Below are 20,689 nucleotides of genomic sequence, written 5' to 3' on the forward strand. Positions count from 1 at the left end.
CTAGAATGCTGGTAAAGAAGTAGTAATTTATAAAAACAAAAAAAGAACACTCCAGTCCCTCTTGCTCCTGCCCCTGCTCACTCCTGTTGCGACTGGTTTCGACTCCAACCCCTCCTGCTCCTGCCACCATCGCCATTCCTTGCTCCTAGTCCAACGCTCCTGCTTGTGCCGCACCTGGCTTCGTTCTTTCGTCCTGCCATCGCATCGCAACCTGCAATCTCAAAGGATCTCGCAAGATTCGTACTGGCTCTTACTGGCCCATGTTTATTATATTCAATTTGTTCAACAGATTCCCTCGAATCCAGTACTTTCCTCGTAAGGAGAACCTCATCTAAAATGAAGGCGCGCTGCACAATTTCGAACCTGAGACAGTGGGAGATTTGTCTCTTCACAAGCTCGTCTAACTAGATGCCTTCGCGCTCGACACTGCAGTTGATGGGGATTTGTTATTTTTTTTAAAAAAAGGCATGGGTTCCTTGCCCTACGTCGTCCCGCCTTCGCTCTTGCTTCGTCCCTACTTCGTCGCTGCCTCCTGCTTCACAGTAGCCTCCCCCCACCCCCTCCCCTCTTTCCATTTCTTTTCCTTTCAATTCCTGTGCAGCATTGTGCCTGCGAGCCCGTCCTATGACATGTTTGCCAGCGGGGATCTTTGCCGATTCTTCTTAATAAAATCTTTAAAATGATTGGGTACTGCATACTAGTCGAAAGCTTAAAATCTCTCGCTAGAATTTTGTAATGTATCGGTATCTTCAAACTCAGCGGGGAAATAATATACAGGAGTTCAAAGTCTGAATACGTCCACATGGTCACAGTGGGCATGGGGCGTTGGCTTCGTCTGGTGTCGAAGACTACACTCGGGCAGCATAGTTTTCGGAGGAGTAGGATGGATTGGGGTGCTAATAGAAAGCGCAGCGTCTCTGGCCGTCTATTGCCAGCTGCCTCTAGTAGCCACGCCTCTCTAGTTCAAGCTTGCAGCACCCACAACAGCAGCTCCTACCTCATCCCTACCACGTCTGCCACAGTCCGTTGCACTGGCGACATAGCGGTTAGTTGACTACCTTCTGTTACTCGTTTGATGCTCTGATGGACACATACCACACCTCAAGAGCGTCTCACCAGTTTATCTGTTCCAATTTGTGTGGTGTACGCGTACTCTTGAAGGTAGACCATGTGTTTTTTTTGTTATTTGCTTGTGAACAGAGGTTGTCTATGGTGACAGGGTGGGAGTAACCTAGAGAGATAGAATAGATGGGCATTGGGAGATCATAGAGACTCTACGGGATGCGGTTAGGGAGCCTTATCCACATTGAGCAGAGACACTGTTCTAGGACTATGCCCCATAATAGTTGGTATGATGAGGAGCACAGAGATTTGAGAGCCTACAAAGAGAGGTTTCTCTTGGAGTCATCACTCAATACACAATGGCACATTGCTTTCTGGGGTTTAGTACGTCAGAAGAAGAGGGCCTTTTTGGCTAGCCTTGAGTAGTAGTTATACCAGCTATTTTTGAGTCAAGATTCGGCCAAGGCTTGGCGGCTTTTTCTTGAATCCTCTCCCGCTCTAGCTATTACTTCTCCCAAGGTGTGGGGCATGCATATGTCTTCTTTACAGCAGAAATGGTAAGGAAAGCCATTGACAGGATGAAGCATGGGAGAGCTTATGATCATGAGGGATTAGTGGCCGAGCATTTTATTCATGCCAGAGATATGCTTGCAGAGCTTCCAGCTATGATGTTTAACCGTGCTATGTGTGAGGGCTTGCCTGAGACTTGGAGTTTGTCTACTATTGTGCCTATCCTAAAGGCAATAGACCTTATGGAGCCTGGGAACTACCATACTATCTTGATCGGTCACACATTAGCACGGTTATACGTATCCATTCTCGAGCAGTAGCTGAGCAAATGGGCAGAGAGACAGGGTATACGAGCAATAGGACAGGCAGGTTTCAAGAGGGGTTTCTCTACTCTTGATCATATCCTAACTCTATGAGCCATTATTGAGGAGGGCAAGTCACATGGGAAACGGATATATTGTAGCTTTGTGGACTTCCACAAAGCTTTTGTACCCAGAGCTAGACTAATGCGGTGATTGCAGGTCATGGGGTTACCCACAAAGCTCATTTGGGGGATTATGGCTTCCTACAGATTAGTTGCAAGGCAGGCACGCACTCCCGAGGGCAGTTCTACCCTAGTTTACTCCACTACTGGAGTGAAGCAGGAATGCTTGTTATCTTCTACTTTGTTTGGTATGTATGTAGATGAGGCCTCTAATTACATTACGAGATTAGGGGACAAAGGAGCGAAGCTAGCAGGTGAAGGGGATCGGGGAGCACCACAGACGGAGAGTGAGAGAGAGAGAGAAAGAGACACACGATGTGGGTGGGGAGACAGTGAAGTGGCAGCTCCCCCTATACAGTATACTCACTATAAGTATAGGGTAACAGTGGGCGGGCGTCCATGACCTGGGCGACCGATCAAGGCACATAGGCGTTAACCCCAACAACCTCCCACTTAAAGGCCAATGTGCCTGTAAGCAAGATCTACTAGTGTACAACTAATAGAAGGTGAGATATTCTCTCAACCTATGCCCACTGACTCTCGATGAGCTAGTGCATCCGGCTCTACTGATAGACAAACATCCCACTGCGGAAGCCACACAGAGCTAGCTCCAAGCTCTGCAAATAGTCTACAAGAGCTCATGCACTCCTGCAAGTATCGGTCCAATACCTGCAAACCTCCCCTATGCTCTATGCCGAGATCAGTCATCGAACAACTAATCAATCCTCAAATGCTCCCACTGCAGCTGCTATGTCGGGCCTCGAGATCAGCATCTCGTACATGAGGACACCGAACGTTGATGCAACCGTGGCAACCTCTGCCACCTCCAACTCAGAACTCAACTCATGGCAATCCTGTCCCCTATCATAGAGACCATGGTACTCTGACTCCGAGCTCTGGAGTGACTCCTCGTGCCCACCACATATCACATGTGTACCAAGAGTATCCATATATCCTGAATCTGCATCAAGCTCTGACATAAGCATATCAAGAAATGACTGCACAATAGCCGACATCTCAGCATCCATGTGAGTCATCTTTGTCATCACCTCTGATGACTCATCCTGCTGTGACTCACTAGAGCTGTCCCGCTCTACCTGTGCATCCGTAGACGCAACCTGCACAACAAGGTCACTGCTCTGCACTCCATGCAAAGCATCCTGCAACCCACAAGCAAAAGAGACTCGCCTGCTCTCTCGCTGTCTACGTGGCTGCATGATCACAGAGACAACACCGTCTCTCGCGTGATCCACATGCAATGGGTAACCTGTACCACTCCTGGCACCTCTCGCAATCACTAGCGAACCCAAATGCATCACAAAATCTCGCTCTCGTAGCGAAATCTGACATCCACAATCTCTAAGCTGACCAATCGAGATCAAACTCACTGTCAAATCTGGTACATAGCGCACATGTCGTAACAAGTAAGATGCACCACTCGGTAATGACAGTCTCACATCTCCTGCACCTGCTATCGCATGCACCGATCCATCGGTCAAACGTACACTGCCAAGCATCCCGCTAGAATAGCTACAAAACCATTCACGATGCGACGTGACATGAAACATAGCATCTGCGTCTAGCAACCACTGCGAAGGGGGTGCACTATCCACATGTATAGCATCTCGTGCATAGCTCGAGGTAAAAGTGACATCCCCGTCACTAGTATACTCCGACACTACATGTGTCTCAATTGCCAAAGCAACTGAGTCCATGGCATCACTGCATACATCTCTGAGACTGCCATGTCTCCTACGATGTCGCATACGACGAAAACGTCGTCTAACGTGTCCAGAATGACCACAATACCAACATATCACCTGTTGGCGTACTCGTGAATGTACATGTCTCACACGAGTCCTTGATGACTCAGATCTATCATACATATCATGTAATGTGCGCCAAAGTGCTCTCAAAGTAGTCTCATACATAACAAGAGCATATACAGATTCCGCAAGGTGCAAAGAGAGCGTAGATAGTGCCATCTCCTCTAGCTCCTGCCACTGATCGTCAGACATGTTTGAAGGTCTACCTACATCACCACTCAATGGTCGATGCAACCCTCGCTGTGTCAATGCATCAAGCATACACTCTCTCCATGCCGCAAAGTCTGACCCATCAAACATGCGCATCTGTGAGAGGTCACAATCTGATCGATCACCTGTCTCTGCCATGAGCACAATGTAGTAAACTAGAAAGCAAAACCACCTCACCAACAACACCTGGAAACTGTCTACCAATATGGCCAGAAACACAATGTAAAACCTGTGAGACACACTCCAAAATAGAGCTCCCGCAATGTCAACCAAATCAGCCCTAAACTGGCTCGAATCGCATCAACAAAAGTCTGCAAATATGGCTGTAAAATTTGATGCAAAGTTGCACCAATAACCGTGCAAAACCTTGCACAAAATCACAAGTCAATATGACTCAATCGCGCATAAATATCTGACAAAATTTTGGCAGAGTCTCCTTTGTAACTGGAGCAAAATCTCAACAGTAAACCTCAAAGAGACAATAATATATGCCACAATGGCCAATCCGGGAATAAACTCGACCGGAATCACCTCACAAAGTCATACATATGAGCATACTCGCTCTTGCCGGAGTACCACTCAACGGCACCTCAAATGACATACATGTGAGTGATGATTGCTGCCAAAATACCTTTCAATCGATGACCAAATGTCTGCCAGATAACTATAGCAACATTTCGCAAAACCTTGCAAGATCTGTCGCTATGCGCAATACGAAATACGGCACACAAGGGCATACACAAGTGACTCCAAACTCCAACCAAATGATGACTGAAAATCACCTGTCAAAGTGGGAGTAAACTCAACCACTAAACTGTCAAAGAGCAACCTACGGATACGTAGAAGCTATGGCGAGAACCTGGATAAAATCCAACAGATTTCTTCTATAAATTGAGCCAAATCTCAAATAATCTCAGCCACAAACAAATACACAAATCCATATATGGCATACATAAACCGCCAAGACCATGGCAACATAGCTCACTCTCGCATGAGTGGCAACCGCCTCCTCGACCAAGCTTGACCACACCAAGCTCCTAAGCTCCAAAGACAATGCTCCTCAAGCTAAAATCGCTCTCCGTGAAACTCCGCGATCGAACTCCACCGTCGAGAGCGAGCGAGCTATCGCCTCAAAGCTCTCAAAGCCGTCGTGCTCTTCGCGGTCACCATAGCTCTGATACCAATTGAAGGGGATCGGGGAGCACCACAGACGGAGAGTGAGAGAGAGAGAGGAGACACACACGATGTGGGTGGGGAGACAGTGAAGTGGCAGCTCCCCCTATACAGTATACTCACTATAAGTATAGGGTAACAGTGGGTGGGCGCCCATGACCTGGGCGACCGGTCAAGGCACATAGGCCTTAACCCCAACAACAGGGACATGGATCCCACTTTGTTATATGATGATGATATTGTGCTGATTTCTGACTCCCCAAAGGGAATGCATCGCCATTTGGATGCCTTACATGTGTTTGCGGCTGAAAACGTTGGTTGTTCTGAGGGCTGAAAACTAAAAACACTGGTATAGACACTACGAGGATTGCGACCATGGTGAGGCTATGGCTGTACGCGGTGGATGTGCTGCGGGGTTCCGAGGGCAAAGCAAAACGCTGCTGCTGGCTGAAAACGCTGATGGTTGATCTTGGAAAACGTTGGAGATGATGACATTCCATGTGCTTGGTATTGCTTGATTCTTGAGTGGCACCTTTATTGCTCCTCTGGCTTCTATTGGTGCACCAAGGGGGGCTGGTTAAATAGGTACAAATACCTAGGTCGGGTAGCCATCCCAACAAGGATAAATGAAAAGTCACTTATCAATAAAATGCACTTTAAGTGGTGGTTTACGTGCAATAAATGCCTAAGTGCTAAAATGTGGTACTGTGCAAGAGAGGGTATGCAACTATGACCGGCATGGACATGCACGTCTTGCTAGAGGCTGACAAAGTGCCAGGCTAGGTCCTAAGCTAAAGCCCATGCTAAACTATAGCAAAAGCATGTCTACGTAGCGCAAGTGAAGCGTGCACGGTACATCCCTTAGCACCTAGTAACCCTTGTGCCTTGGCTGGCATAAGGATCCACAAAACTTCGTCGTCGACATAGACCCATCAAGAACCTCGTCATCGACATCATCGTTGTCGACATAGACCTATCAGTACCTTGTGGTTGACATCATCGTCATCAACATAGACCCAACAGTACCTCGTCGTTGACTTCATTGTCATCGACATAGACCCATCAATACCTCATCATTGTCGTCGACATAGATCGAGCACTCTTTGGAGGCCCTCTCTTTCACTGTGACACAGACAGAGATTACTAGACTTATCCGTCACGGCTTGATTCAGATGGACACTAGGAGGACTTGAATAGAGCCTACTCAAGAGTTGGGCACGAAGATGGCTTTTTATAGAGAACATTTTCTTTAACTCACAGCAAATGGCTTTGTAGTCAGGCCCAGCTATATGGATATATATTTATCATATGGGGTGCGGTGTGCTATTGGCCAGATATGCACATCCTCACAAGAGCTTGAGATTGAGACTGGCAGATATAGAGGAGTTCTGGCTGAGGCTAGGGTTTGTCGTGTATGCCATAGGGAGCCAGAGACAGAGGTGCAATACATATGTTATTGCTCCGCATACTATGAGATTCACGAGCAATTCCATTGCTTTTTCAAAGAGGGTTTTGGACCACTTTTCAAAGTTATGGGGTACATGGATCAGAGATGCTGCTTGAGTTGAGGAGACATAGAGAGTGCTTGTTGAGGTGACCAGAGAGACAGACTCAACTCAGCCATTACCACTAGACAACCAGACAGATAGGTTTTGAAGCAGAGTTCAGATCTCACCTCCACTAGAGGCACACTGATTGACCATGCGATGGACTTAGGGAGATTTAGGCATCCAGGATTACGGAGGAGGACATCCCAGCATAGACGGAGATTACAAAGGAGGATTCGGATTATTTTGGCACACTACGCACGATGCCCAATCAGGTTTTTGACCATGGAGGACATCGAGGAGATCCGACACTGACCGATGCTCGATTTACTATGAGTTGGAGGATCTTCTTAGTAGCTTAAGTTTCTTGGACCCTCATTATTTTGTACCTTTGTATTGACTAGAGAGTCTCTAGTCTTTCCCCCACATTCACTTTCACTACAACATTTTGTTTAGGATGTTAGTCTTTCTTTCAGCACACAGACTTTGTATTAGGTTTGCCAGTTTGTAACTTGTCGGTCTCATAGGTCATTTTGGACTTTGTAGAGGTTAATGTATTATTTCGTTTCTTTTCACTCTCTCTCTCTCTCTCTCTCTCTCTCTCTCTCACACACACACACACACACACACACACACACACACACACACACACACACACACACACACACACACATATCACCTTCACTCACAGTCTTCAGTCTCTGTTTTAGTCTATTGCATAACGGTCATAAAGTAGGGGGGGCTCTCTCCCCTTCAGTAAAAGGAACCTTGAGTACACACTGAGCACTCATCCTGAGCACACACCATAAATCACTTCCCCTGCACATAACATTGATATTAGAGCTGTTTGGCAGTGTTTAGTACCATCACTAAAAAAAAAGGGGGGTCATTAAGAACCACGAAATTATTTTTGCTTGTTGCTATCGCATGTAACCCAAGACCACTTGGGCGTAACGATCCCTAATCTGTGCTTTTGAAGATTGACAGGTAACCCAAAAAGAAGGGCTTGTCCAGCCTTTCCTAGTTCCTCTTTTTCACTCATTGAGAGCGGACCTTGCACATTGCGGCAAACCAATCGATGTGAGGTGGGAAAAAGCAACCTTGGTGTGAGCGCAAGGCCGTCAAGGGATGCATCCTTAGAAAGGAGTTGAGCTTGGGTAAGAGAAAAGTCTTCTTAAATGCAGATTGCAAATAGTATTAAGTACCTTAAGTACCCCAAGAAACCTCAAGTACCCAAATACTCAATGCATGTTCATCACTAGAAGCGGTATGGATACTTTGCGTGAAGGTGATGAGAGTGGAATCGGAGAAGAAGAAGTCCCTATTCCAGGAGGATTGTTTCCAGATTCTCCCCCATCCCCATCTATGCCACGGATTGCACCAAATCCTTTGGAGACTTTGGTCAAGTCTATGATGGAGATGATGCTACAACAAGAGGCTCAACATGCCGCCATTGAAAGAGAACGGGAAGAACGGAGGGAAGCTCAATGCATAGTGGCCGAAGAAAAGAGGGCAGCTATGGAGCTAGAGCGTGAGCAAGCACGCGAAGCTCAACGCATAGCGGTTGAAGAAAAGAGGGTGGCTATGGAGCTAGAGTGAGATGCACAGCGGGGCCAATGCATGAAAGAGTCGATCCTACAAGTACTCTCTTCGAAGAGAGAGCCACTCAAGGAGGCCGGCAAGTCATCACATAGTGCAAGTAGAGACGACGACTCCAACAATCTAATCACTGAGAAGCGGACGTTCAGTAAGTATGATGGTAAGATGGATGCTTGTGTGATGTATTCTTGGTTGCATCAATTTAATGCTTACTTTGTGACTAACAAGAAAACCAGCAATAGTAAAGTTTTTATTATTGCCATGTATCTAGCGGGTAATGCCATTAATTGGTATCAAGCTTGGCAGGAGGCATAATTGTTGAGAGGAAAGGCTGGAACTGCTGCTGCTTGTGCTGTGGGAACTGGTCCCTCTTCTACTTCCTCTGTCTTCTTCTAGCGCCAAAGGGGATGCTCTTATAGGAGTTTCTGGCTGGGTCGAGCAGCATGAGAATTCAGCCCACGACCTTCATTTAATTTCCCAAAGTCACTTATAATTTAAGTGACCCATAAGAGGTGGTTCACCGGCGGTCAAGCGTAGGTTCACATGCGGTACATGGCAAATGCTTGGTGTTGGCTACTGATGCTAGGTGCTAATGGCTTGTGCAATCAGAGTATATGCAGCTACTCTAAGTGCCTGGACATGCACGTCTTGCGTACAGGCTACAAGGGTGCCATAACACTTCCTAGGCTGTCCTGAACCCTAGAAATAGGAGTCACAGCTTGTCCACATGCACATAGGGTTAGATGTGCACGTGACAACTATGTAGTAGTTTTACTGGTTTATAATCTTTTATAGTTGGCATTAGACATTGGTCATGATTGATATGAACTACTCATGTTGAGATGATTGTAGTTTTGAGTTTTGTATTTGCAGTATTTTGATAATCATCAGTCAATCGTTGGATCTTTACTCATGTATGATGTACATTGTCTCTTACAGTGCTATGTCGCTTGTAAGTATGGTATTGAACAATGAAAATTGAGATCATCATACATATAAACAGTTTGTCATGCTATCATGGAAATCTAGTATTGTGTCTCATATTCGTATCAGGATAGGTTACTTGTTTGATGTTTAACATAGGTAGGCCTTTTCATTTAGCTATATAGAGTGATAGTTTACATATTTGTAGGCTTTTCTTGTGAAATTTCTATTTTTATGCACCTTAAATTCCAATTTATACAGGTTCCACCTTGGACCGGATTGGAGCATAAACATGCTCCCATAACTTCACTCCCGTAGGATCCTTTGGCTTTTGAAAGTTGCTCGTAACAAAGCCAAAGTTACCCGGGACGGGAACGGGGGCCTCTGGAACATTTCCGGAACGTCCCTCCCTCCCCCAGAAAAACGGAACGGGAAGGGCGGCCGGAACGGTAAGCTTAAAATATGCTTAAATTAGCTTGGATTTAGTCTATATGTTAGTAGAGAGCCATACACACCTATTAGTCCAAGTAGAATCCTATTTAGGTATGCTTTGCAATGATTCTTCAGTCTTAAGGCTTACACGCGATTGCGCACTACACATATCCTTTACAAAAGCATCTTGATTCTTCATAGAAAGAACATTAACTCAAAGTTGAATAGACTCCAGACTCCACACAAAACTCTGGAGCAAAAAGATGATATATTATAAAGATGGCTTACAAGGCTAGCCAAGGCGCTACAAAGAGACATGTAGAGGCTAGAGTGCTAAATAACAACTGTGAGAGTCGCTAGGTGACATGTCAAGACTCAATCACTCATGTGGTAGTGCAATACAAAAAGGGGGCAAAGCCGGCGACCACAAAGGAAACAAATACCAAAAGATGTTCACCTCTGGGTAGGGGCAAAAGAGCATCCCACCTCCCAATTTGTAGTGATGTCCTCGACGTCATGAATATCATCCCAATCTCCTGCATAGGCTCATCCTCATGCGTAGATCCTCCTGCCTCTCCAAGGACCTCTGCCTCTGCGTCTATCTCCCTCTGTAGAAAAGGATCTGTAACTTTGGATGCTGACTTGCAAAGCATTCTTAAGTTTGCACTGACAAAAACAAGCTCATTTGCTTTCTCCACTCCAAGTTGGTTTCTCTTTCTAGATGCAACGTGGCTATATACGCTCCACAATTTCTCCAAGCAAGAGGAGCTAACCGCTTGGCTGAGAATGCGGACGACAAGCCGCTGAAGATCGGGACCATACGAACCATTTTCTTGCCACCACAAGACGGAGGAAATCTTGGTGCGATCAATTTGGGCATCGGCTGTCCCAAATGATCCTCGCATATCCCTGTAAAATGCAAGCTGATCCTTGATTTTGCGCTGCATGTCACGATCAGGGTAAAGCTTTTTCAAGATGGTGTTCCAATGTGTGTTCACCTCTGAATCATGCTCTTGTCTTGCACCTTGGAACTCTGGGTCCAACACAAAAGCTGCACCATGAAGAGGTGAACTATAGGCATTCCACCTGCTACTGCAAAGGTCTTTGATTTCTTCGAGCCTATATGGGTCCTTCTTAAGATCTTCAAGCGTCTTGACCATGCGATCTATTGCTTCATAGACCTTGCCAATATGCAAGGTTGCATACCATTCATCACTCTAAGCAAGTGGATCACTAGTTTCACCATTTTGTCAATAGTCTTTAGAGACTCCCAGAATTCAGGATCCTCTACCTTCCTTGTACAAATGATCCCTACGACTGTACTTGCATGGGAAGTCTCAGCAAACTCTGTATTGATGAAGAGCTGCCGTACTGCACTTTGACACTCTACAAAGCAGCTTACCATAAGATGGTTGTAGGCAAAGCGGGTCTCACAATACTATAGAAGCACTTTGCCCCCCCGAACGCTTCAAGAACTCGGCTCGAAGTACGTTGTGGTTGTTGATGAAAGCAACCACCTTGGATGTGGATGCAATGAGAGGCTTTATCCAAGGTAGTTTGCCGAAATCCTTCAAGAGGTTGTTAAGGCAATGTGCCATGCAAAAGGACACCGTGATGTGAGGATAAGCGCCTTCCAAAATAGCTCCGGCTGCCTTGTTCGATGTTTCCCCGTCGATGACTAGCCCTATCACAAGATCTGCCCCAATGGTCTCTATGGCGGAGGCTCACTCTCCCGCAAGGACATCTGCTGATTTTCTGTGGCGTCATGGGAGTGGACAAAATACATCTCCCCTTGGGAATAGGCAACAATGCCATGAATGGACCTCCTCCTAGTGTCGCTCCATCCATCGCAATGAGGGTCACGCCATACTTCGTCCATTGCCTCTCCATGTTGAGGATTGCCATCTCCACAACGGGCTTCTCTCTGTCGAGTAGAGTAGTGTGGAGTGCCTCGGAAGAGGGTGGCACATAGCGTGCCCCATACTCTCTAATCCTCGTGCACATGGTCTTGAAGTACTTCGACCTACACATTGCACACAAGGGGTATTAGGATTTACTATTTAGATGAGAATGAGAATCGAGATGATTGATTGTGAGAAATGATAGTAAGTCTTACCGAGCCTTTATGAACGGGATGTGATCATGATAGAAAAAGCGGGCAACACTTGCATCCACATCCTTCTTTCTTTTTGGATCCCAAGTAGTATGTAGGGTGCGTTGGTGAGATTTGGGAGTGGAGACTCGAGTAGTATTAGGCATTGAAAATGCCGATCAAAATGATGTCGCCGCCATCTCCGTCGTTGCCACATTACTATCACCACCAACCGATGAAGAAGGTGTAAAAGATGGAAAAACCAAGTCGTTGGGGTCGATTGCAGGACGCTTAGGCCTTGCCGCTTCTTTCTCTTCTTTGTTGGCTTTGATGGCGGTATCCTTGGCTTCAAATACCTTCAACAATTGCTCGTTGAACGCCTTGCATATTGCTACTTGTTGTCCCTCTAGCTTAAGGAGGTGAACACGGACTTTGGTTGTGCCGGATTGCCGTTCAAAGCCACATAGTTTGCACTTCCATGCACGTGTACCACCGGACTTTCCAAACACTCGGGAATGCACTTCGTCCCACCATGAAGCTTCATCCTTCTTCTTCTTCGTACCCAAGGGCACACGTTCACTTGATGTGGGCCATAAGTGATAAGAGAGAGAGAGAGAGAGAGAGAGAGAGAGAGAGAGAGGTGGTCAAACCGTCAATGGAGCCTTGAGCGAAAGAGAGGAAGAGGGAGAGGAAGGGAGAAATGGAGCTTGAGCCTTGAGGCTTAAAGCCTTGAGGCCCAAGGTATAGGGAGAGAGCCTTTAAGCCTCAAGGCCCAAGGTATAGGGAGAGAGCCTTGAGGCTTGAGGGAAGAGGGAGTGATGGAGCTTCAAAGTTCAAGAGTTAGCCTTGAGGGAGAGATGGAGAGTGAGGGATGGAGCTTTAACTTTCAAGCTTGAGCCTTGAGGCTTAAAGCCTTGAGGCCCAAGAGAGAAGGAGAGAGCTTAAGGTTGGGAGCTTGATACCGGACGGAGGGATGACAATGAGGCTTGAGATTAAGCCTTGAGGGAGGGGTGAGATTGAGCTTGTCCATGAGGCTTTAAGTAGGAGAGGCTAGAGCCCTCCCCCTCTCCCTAAACGCTCCAAGTTGACAAGGCGCCCAAGGTCCAAACGGCGAGATTTTAAAAAAATTTGAAAACTGCTATTTTTTTTTGAGCACGTGTTCCGCCCGTTCCGTACCCCGTTTGTCACGTGCACATCTAACCCTATGTGCATGTGGACAAGCTACTTCATGACTAGGGTTCGGTTCATCTTAGGAAGTGTTTTGGCACATTTGTGAGTTTGTTCGTAGACCGTGCATGTCCAGGCACTTAGAGTAGTTACATTTCCTCTGGTTGCACAGAGCATGATCATCAGATTACAGTCAGTACCCTTCAGGAGCATTTTACAGTGCACATAATCTTTTTCCCTATTTTAGCCATTTTTCACTTATTATTATTAAGTGACTTTGTTAGGAAACTGGGTAGGGCAATTTGGCTAAGGAAATATGTAAGAAAACTAGCGCTAGCACTCTCTGGCAGAAGAGGTAGCAGAGACCCAGTGTCTGACAGTGCACCTTGTTAGCAAGAGCCTGGCAAGACAACCTAACAATTTTCACCCAACCAGACCACCTAGTGTTTTTGCAGCAGATGGCCCTAGCGTTTTCTGCAGCAACTTAGCTAGCGTTTTGTAGTACGCATAGTGTGTCATGCTCTCTACAGTGGGTGCTCCTCAATGCAATGTGCTTGACATCTCACTCAAAACAGAATGAAAACAAAGGAAACAATAGATAATAGCTGATCAACACAGAGACACAGCAGCAGACCAGAACATATGGACTCGACTATCTCAAAGAGCCGATATAGTCTCTAGTGTGGTAGCATTCTCAGCTCCAGCCCATTACTCACGGGTACAATGGGGGTGTCGAGGCTCAGATCTGCAGGGATGGTGCAGACGTGCTGTGTATAGACTCGCTCTCTAGAAAACGACGCTGCACCATATATGCAGAAGATGATAATGATGACCCAACAACTACTACTGATATGTACCACCATAAAGAGCCACCAACTGCTCATAAATGCAAGCCATCTAAGTCTATCTCCAAACCGAGTGGTGGTGGTGACCTGGCCATGATGTCCACTAGACCACCGTCCGTATCCCTGCCACGTGGCACTGGCCAGCTCAGAGAGTCCGTTCATTGTGAGCTAGACCAGACCAACTGTACTAACTGTGTGTGCTGTGAAAGTGACACTGTAGCTTGCTACAGGTTGTCCGCCACAAGACGCACAAGATCGCTCATCGTGTCGGTGAGAGGAACATTGAAAAACTGTGAAAGAAAACCACTAGGTATCGCATTTGTACATCTTTCTGCAACAACACTCTTCTCCAAAGGAGGGATGACCATAAGCCCGAGTAACACCGCAAATAATGTTAAGCTCCATAGCGATGGGAGAACAAAAAGCATTAACATCAACAGGATGGCAACCAGGTCAATGATTGAAAGCCACAAGGAGAAAAGCGTCTCTTCAGCTTGCTAGTCTGCTGTGATCGGATTACAAAAAACTTGCTCTCCCCCTTTGTGTCGCTCTCCATCTCCTGTGAACAAGGAAACAAAGCCAGAGGGCCGCTTGATTGTTCAATTACAGAAAGTCTCCGTCTCCTCAAGCTGAAGACAAGAGCCTAAACATTGTGAAAGTACTCGGGGGAGAGGGTGAGGGGAAGCTGCAAAGGGAGTTTTTGGGCCATGTATGGCAGGGGCGAGGGGTGAGGGTGAGTGGGTAGGGAAGGGGGACGAGTTGGGGAGGGGGTTGCGCTAGTTGGGGAGGGGATAGGGGGCGAGTTGGGAGAGAGAGGGGACGAATAGGGCAGGGAAAGGGGGACGAGTTGGGGAGGGGGACCAATTTGAAAGAGGGGGCGAGTTGTGAAGGGGAGGGGCGAGTTGGGGAGGGGATAGGGGGCAAGTTGGGAGAGAGGGGGGACGAATTGTGGAGGGGTTAGGGCGAGTAGGGGGAGGGGGACCAATTTGAAAGTGGGGGACGAGTTGGGGGTGTGTAAGGGCGAGGAAGGAAGGAGGGAGGGGTAGTGAGGGGAGATGGCACTCAAGCAGAGAGATATCATGATCACCGAATTCACCAAGCGGGAAATCAACATTGTTTTTGTTGTATCCCATCTTCAGGAAGCTTTGTGAAGGGAGTTCTCTAGACACAGAGTAGAGCTTTGTATCTTTCGGAGTAGCAGATACCGATGTGGCTGATGTTGAAGGGGCGTGAACTCATGTACAAGAGATTTCTTTCCGCTTCTATGATTCTTCACAGGCTAACCAAATTCAAAGGCTTCCACCAAGGGCGCATCAGGAGTAGCTTCTATGACCTTCAACCTTTGAGCTGGCTCACGTTGCTCATTAGGTTTAGTTACTCTGGAAACATTGGAAGAGGGCGTACCTTCAGGCAAAGAGTGAATAGATACTCCATAATAGGGATAGATTTCGCAGCATCCAACCACTCCAACAAATCCTCATCTCGCCCGTCAGGTGGAGTAGGTTGTTCCACTTCAAGGCTGGTTGCTAGGGACAAAGAACTATGTTGCACGACGGGATCCATGCCTCCTTCTAGGCGAATGGGTTGCATCGGGGAGCTAGGAGTATGTATCCACATGGCATCGTTTCCCCAATCATGAAGTGCTTTAGTGTGTCGTAGCCATGGTCTACCAATGAGCAAGGGAAATCTGCCCTCCACTTGTGGAAGACGAACCACAACAAAATCCAAACTAAAAGTGAAATCTTGTACCTGCAGAGGCATCTTTTCCACTATGCCCACAGGGTATAATGTCCTCTGGTCGGCCAATGTTATTGTGAAGGGGGCAGTTTGAGTAGGCTGCAGGCCTAAAGCCATCGTAGTAAACTCAGGCATCATATTGTTGCCAGATCCACCATCCACAATTACTCCTGAAAATTGCTGTCCCAAGACGGACACGGTGAGACGAGGGCTTCTATAATCCGTGAGGGGAGCAGCGTGATGGGATATCATATAGGACTCGGATGGTTGCAATGGGAGGTACCCGCCACTAGGACCTGCTCCGGGGTAAAGTGATTGAATAACTGTACGCGTCACTTCGAAAACTCGCATCTAGCCGCAGCATGTCATAGAGTGACACTTGTTGAAAAGTGTTCTTCAAGATTGTCTTTGCTGTAGGCTTTTCTTTTTCTTCCAGTGGCTTTTCTGGTACCTTGATCTGCTGTAGATCAGCCACTGCCTCCAACAAGGCTTCATCAATATCGTAGAGCAAAGATTTGGATTCTTGTTTGTCACTGAGTGAGGGCTTGGCGCCAGTTGAAGGCAGAGTATCCACTGTTGGGAGAATGTGTGGGGGAGTTGAACATGTTGGAATACTAAGACCGAGAGCGGCTCTCTGAGCCCGGGTGAGGACGCCATCTGGCTCCTCTACCAACTGCAACTTCTCTTGAGTGGTAACCACATGGGCGGAAGGGGGTGGTTGAGGAGTGGTGCTAACCGCTATCAACTTGAGCTTGGGAAAGGTAAACTCATTTTAGCTTTGACCTGGGTTCGTAGCCGTGGATGCACGAAGTTTAGGGCAATCTTTACCATAGTGATCCTTCGTTGCAGGGCAATGACGGCAGGGAGGGGACCCTCTGGGCAAGGGGCATTTGCTTTGGTAGTGACCATATTCCCCGCATCTGTAGCACAAAATGGGCCGATTCAACGGGAGAGACGAAGGGCGAGGTGGTCCTTGCTCCTGCTGCATGGAGTTGGATGTGGAGGCATAGAAGCTTTGAGGTGATGAGGGAGCATGGGCATGATAAAAGCTCTGAGAGGGAAACGTACTTTGCATACCTTGCATAGGAGGGGTTGTCAATAGAGGTGGCATGTGGTGTGAATTGCCACAGGGAGAAACCATGTAGGATGCAGGTGCTGGCCTTTGTTGAAGAGTAGGACCAAGACTTTGATGTATTTCTCGCAATCCCTTGAGGTAGTAGCAGTCCTTGTCCTCATGTCCAGACTTTTCACAGAAGTGGCAATAAACCCGAAGGGGGCATTCCTGTCGGGGGTGCCCTGGAGAGCGGCATGAGCTACACCAAACCATAGCTTTAGTCTCTTGCTGAGACTTGAGCTCTTCTAGCTCGCGCTTGATCTATTCCAATGCCTCGTGATGTGGAGGCTTCTCCTGTCTAAGAGAGAAGGATCTCTCCTCTTGAAGTAACTTTAGGGCTTCCAGTTCCCTGCGTAAAAAAGTTAAAGGATCAGAAGGACTTTCCAAAGACACTAAGGGGGTCTCTACCTGAGGAGAGTTGTTGAACAACTTCCTAGCTCCCTCTATCCTGGTAGCAGCCGCGACAAACTCCTCTAGAGTGGCGTCAGGTCGGAGACTCTCGGAGTTTTGGCTGGGAAGTTTTGGGAAGAGCCTTCTCCACGCACTTGTTAACCATAAATTCCGTTGGTTGCTGAGGAAGCTTGGCAACCAGAGACTTGGTTTTAGTCATGAGTTCTACAAAAGTCTCCTCTGGTTGGAACACCATGTTGGCCAACTCATCCAAAACCTTTTCCTGGAAGTCACCTGGCCTGAATGCTGCACAAAACTGTTGTCGTAAAGTGGCCAAAGTTGCAAAGTGGTTCTCTACAAATTGACTGTACCACTTGTCTGCTAAGCCATCCAAGGTAGATGGAAACAACACCAAATAAGCATCTTCTCTATTAAGACCACGACCTCTACAAAGAGATACAAACCTCCTTGCATGGTCGTCTGTATCTTCTGAGGAGAGTCCCTTGAAAGTAGGAAACTTGATGTTTACCTTGGCCAAAACACTGGTCAACGCCTCTATTGCCGCTTGCTCAAGAGCCCTTGCTCAATAGCTTGCTGTAACAAAATGGGAGAGAGCTTTACTGGGGAAGGTGACATGGAATATGTAGAACCGGATGGAGGAATGGATGATGCCGTATGTGGAGGTATGGGTGATGAGGTTGGTGGACTTCTACTAGGTACCAAGGGTTGGCGTCTTCTGTTGTAGTGCTTGAGAGGACTCAGTAGTGCGCTTTGACGCTCTAATGACCGCCTTGTATGTGTCATGCAGTGACCACAAACCTAACCAAGCTTTGGGCAAGAAGACTTTTAACTGGATGAACATAGGTCTAGACTCTACTAGACTAGGGCAAGTGACTAGACCACCTGGTTGGACCAGGGACGAGGAAGGACTAGACCAGGATGAGAGCTTGGTTGGACCAGTGCGAGAGAGAACCAGACCACCAGCTACACTGGCCAAGCAAAGTAGGTGAGGGTAGGTAAACCCAGCTAGCTCCTCGATTTGTACCTCAACAAAGAGTGAGACTTCAATTGAGGTCCCACTGGGCGTGCCAAAAGTGAGCAACTGTAGCGCGGATAGTGTGTCGTGCTCTCTACAGTGGGTGCTCCTTAGTGTAATGTGCATGACATCTCACTTAAAATAGAATGAAAACAAAGAAAACAGCTGATCAACACAGAGACACAGCAGTAGCATACCAGAACATATGGACTCGACTATCTCAAAGAACCGATAAGACTCTGGCGTGGCAGCACACTCAGCTCCAGCCCACAACTCACAGGTACAATGGGGGTGTCGAGGCTCAAATGTGCAGGGATAGTGCAGATGTGCTGTGTGTATAGACTGGCTCCTCTAGATGACGACACTGGACCATATATGAAGAAGATGATAATCCTGGCCCAATAGCTAATGTACCACCATAAACAGCCACCAATGACTCATAAATGTCAGCCATCTAAGTCTATTTCTAAACTGAGTGGTGGTGGTGACCTGGCCACGATGTCCAATAGACCACTGTCCGTATCCTTGCCACCTGTCTCACTGTGCAGCCCAAAGAGTCCATCCAGTGTGACCAGACCAGACCAACTGTACTAACTGTGTGCCCTGTGAAAGTGACACTGTAGCCTGCTATACAGGTTGCCCGCCACAAGACCTCCCTCATTTTTGGCACGTCCGGTGGGACCTCAATTGAAGTCTCACTCTTTGTTGAGGTACAAATCGAGGAGCTAGCTGGGTTTTACATAGCCTCACCTACTTCGCCTTTCCCAGTGGAGCCTGCTGGTCTGGTCCAGTTTCAGTCTAGACAGGTTACTCTAGCTGACCTAGTCTCTCGCCCTGCTGGTCTGGTCCTCTCTCGCCCTGGTCCAACCAAGCTCTCGTCCTGGTCTAGTCCTTCCTCGTCCACGGTCTAGTCCTTCCTTGTCCCTAGTCCAGCCAGGTGGTCTAGTCACTTGCCCTGGTCTAGTAGAGTCTAGACCTGTGCTCAGCTAGTTAAAGGTCTTCTTGCCCAAAGCTTGGTTGGATTTGTGGTCACTGCATGACACATACAAGACGGTCATTAGAGCGTCAAAGCGCACTACTGAGTCCTTTGAAGCACTACAACAGAGGACGCCAACCCTTGGTACCTAGTAGAAGTCCACCAACCTCATCACCCATACCTCCACATACGGCATCATCCATTCCTCCATCCGGTTCTATATCTTCCAGGTCACCTTCCCCAGTGAAGCTCTCTCCTATTTTTTTACAGCAAGCTATTGAGCAACGGGCTGGTGAGCAAGCAGCCATGGAGGCGTTGACGAGTGTTTTGGCCAAGGTAAACATCAAGTTTCCTACTTTCAAGGGACTCTCCTCAGAAGATGCAAACGACCATGCAAGGAGGTTTGTATCTCTTTGTAGAGGTCGTGGTCTTAATAGAGAAGATGCTTATTTGGTGCTCCTTCCATCAACCTTGGATGGTATAGCAGACAAGTGGTACAGTCAGTTTGCAAAGAATCACTTTGTAACTTGGGCAGCTTTAAGACAACAGTTTTGTGCAGCATTCAGGCCAAGTGACTTCCAAGAAAAGGTTTTGCATGAGTTGGCCAACATGGTGCTCCAACCAGAGGAGACTTTTGCAGAAATCATGACTAAAACCAAGTCTCTGGTTGCCAAGCTTCCTCAGCTACCAAGGGAATTTATGGTTAAGAAGTGGGTGGAGAAGGCTCTTCCCAAAACTTCCCAACAAAAACTCCAAGAGTCTCCAGAGGAGTTCGTTGCGGTTGCTACTAGGATAGAGGGAGCTAGGAAGCTGTTCACCAACTCTCCTCAGGTAGAGACCCCCTCAATGTCTTTGGAAAGTCCTTCTGATTCTTTAACTTCTTTGGAATTGGAAGCCCTTTAAGCTACAACGAGTACTTCAAGAGGAGATGTCCTTCTCTTATAGACAGGAGAAGCCCCCACATCACGAGGCATTGGAACAGATCGAGCGTGAGCTAGAAGAGCTCAAGTCTCAGTAGGAGACTAAAGCTATGGTTTGGTGTAGCTCATGCCGCTCTCTAGGGCATCCCCCACAGGAATGCCCCCTTCGGGTTTATTGCCACTTCTGTGAAAAGTCTGGACATGAGGACAAGGACTGCTACTACCTCAAGGGATTGCGAGAAATACATCAAAGTCTTGGTCCTACTCTTCAACAAGGGCCAGCACCTGCATCCTACATGGTTTCTCCTTGTGGCAATTCACACCACATGCCACCTCTATTGACAACCCCTCCTATGCAAGGTATGCAAAGTACGTTTCCCTCTCAGAGCTTTTATCATGCCCATGCTCCCTCATCACCTCAAAGCTTCTATGCGTCCACCTCCAACACCATGCAGCAGGAGCAAGGACCACCTCGCCCTTCATCTCGCCCGTTGAATCGGCCCATTTTGTGCTACAGATGCAGGGAATATGGTCACTACCAAAGCAAATGCCTTCTGCCCAAAGGGTCCCCTCCCTGCCGTCATTGCCCTGAAACGAAGGATCACTATAGTAAAGATTGCCCTAAACTTCGTGCATCCACGGCTG

The 20,689-nt window shown here is 47.4% G+C and overlaps 1 protein-coding gene across 2 annotated transcripts in view; it reads left to right on the forward strand.

Annotated features, from left to right (window-relative positions):
- Window positions 1-757: 757 nt before the first annotated feature.
- The window catches only part of LOC147464291 (ribosomal protein L11 methyltransferase-like protein), a 70,828-nt gene continuing 50,896 nt past the window's right edge, over window positions 758-20,689 (forward strand). The window contains exon 1 of one of the 2 annotated variants that reach the window (XM_086513863.1): window positions 758-1,045. In XM_086513863.1, coding sequence (XP_086369989.1) covers window positions 803-1,045 — 243 coding nt within the window. In that variant the 5' untranslated portion in view covers window positions 758-802. The remainder of the gene's footprint in view (window positions 1,046-20,689) is intronic. The other variant, XM_086513860.1, reaches the window with a different exon arrangement.

The sequence above is a fragment of the Adiantum capillus-veneris genome, chromosome 1, assembly GCF_014529385.1.
Source record: "Adiantum capillus-veneris isolate H3 chromosome 1, ASM1452938v2, whole genome shotgun sequence".
Taxonomy (NCBI): Eukaryota; Viridiplantae; Streptophyta; class Polypodiopsida; order Polypodiales; family Pteridaceae; genus Adiantum; species Adiantum capillus-veneris.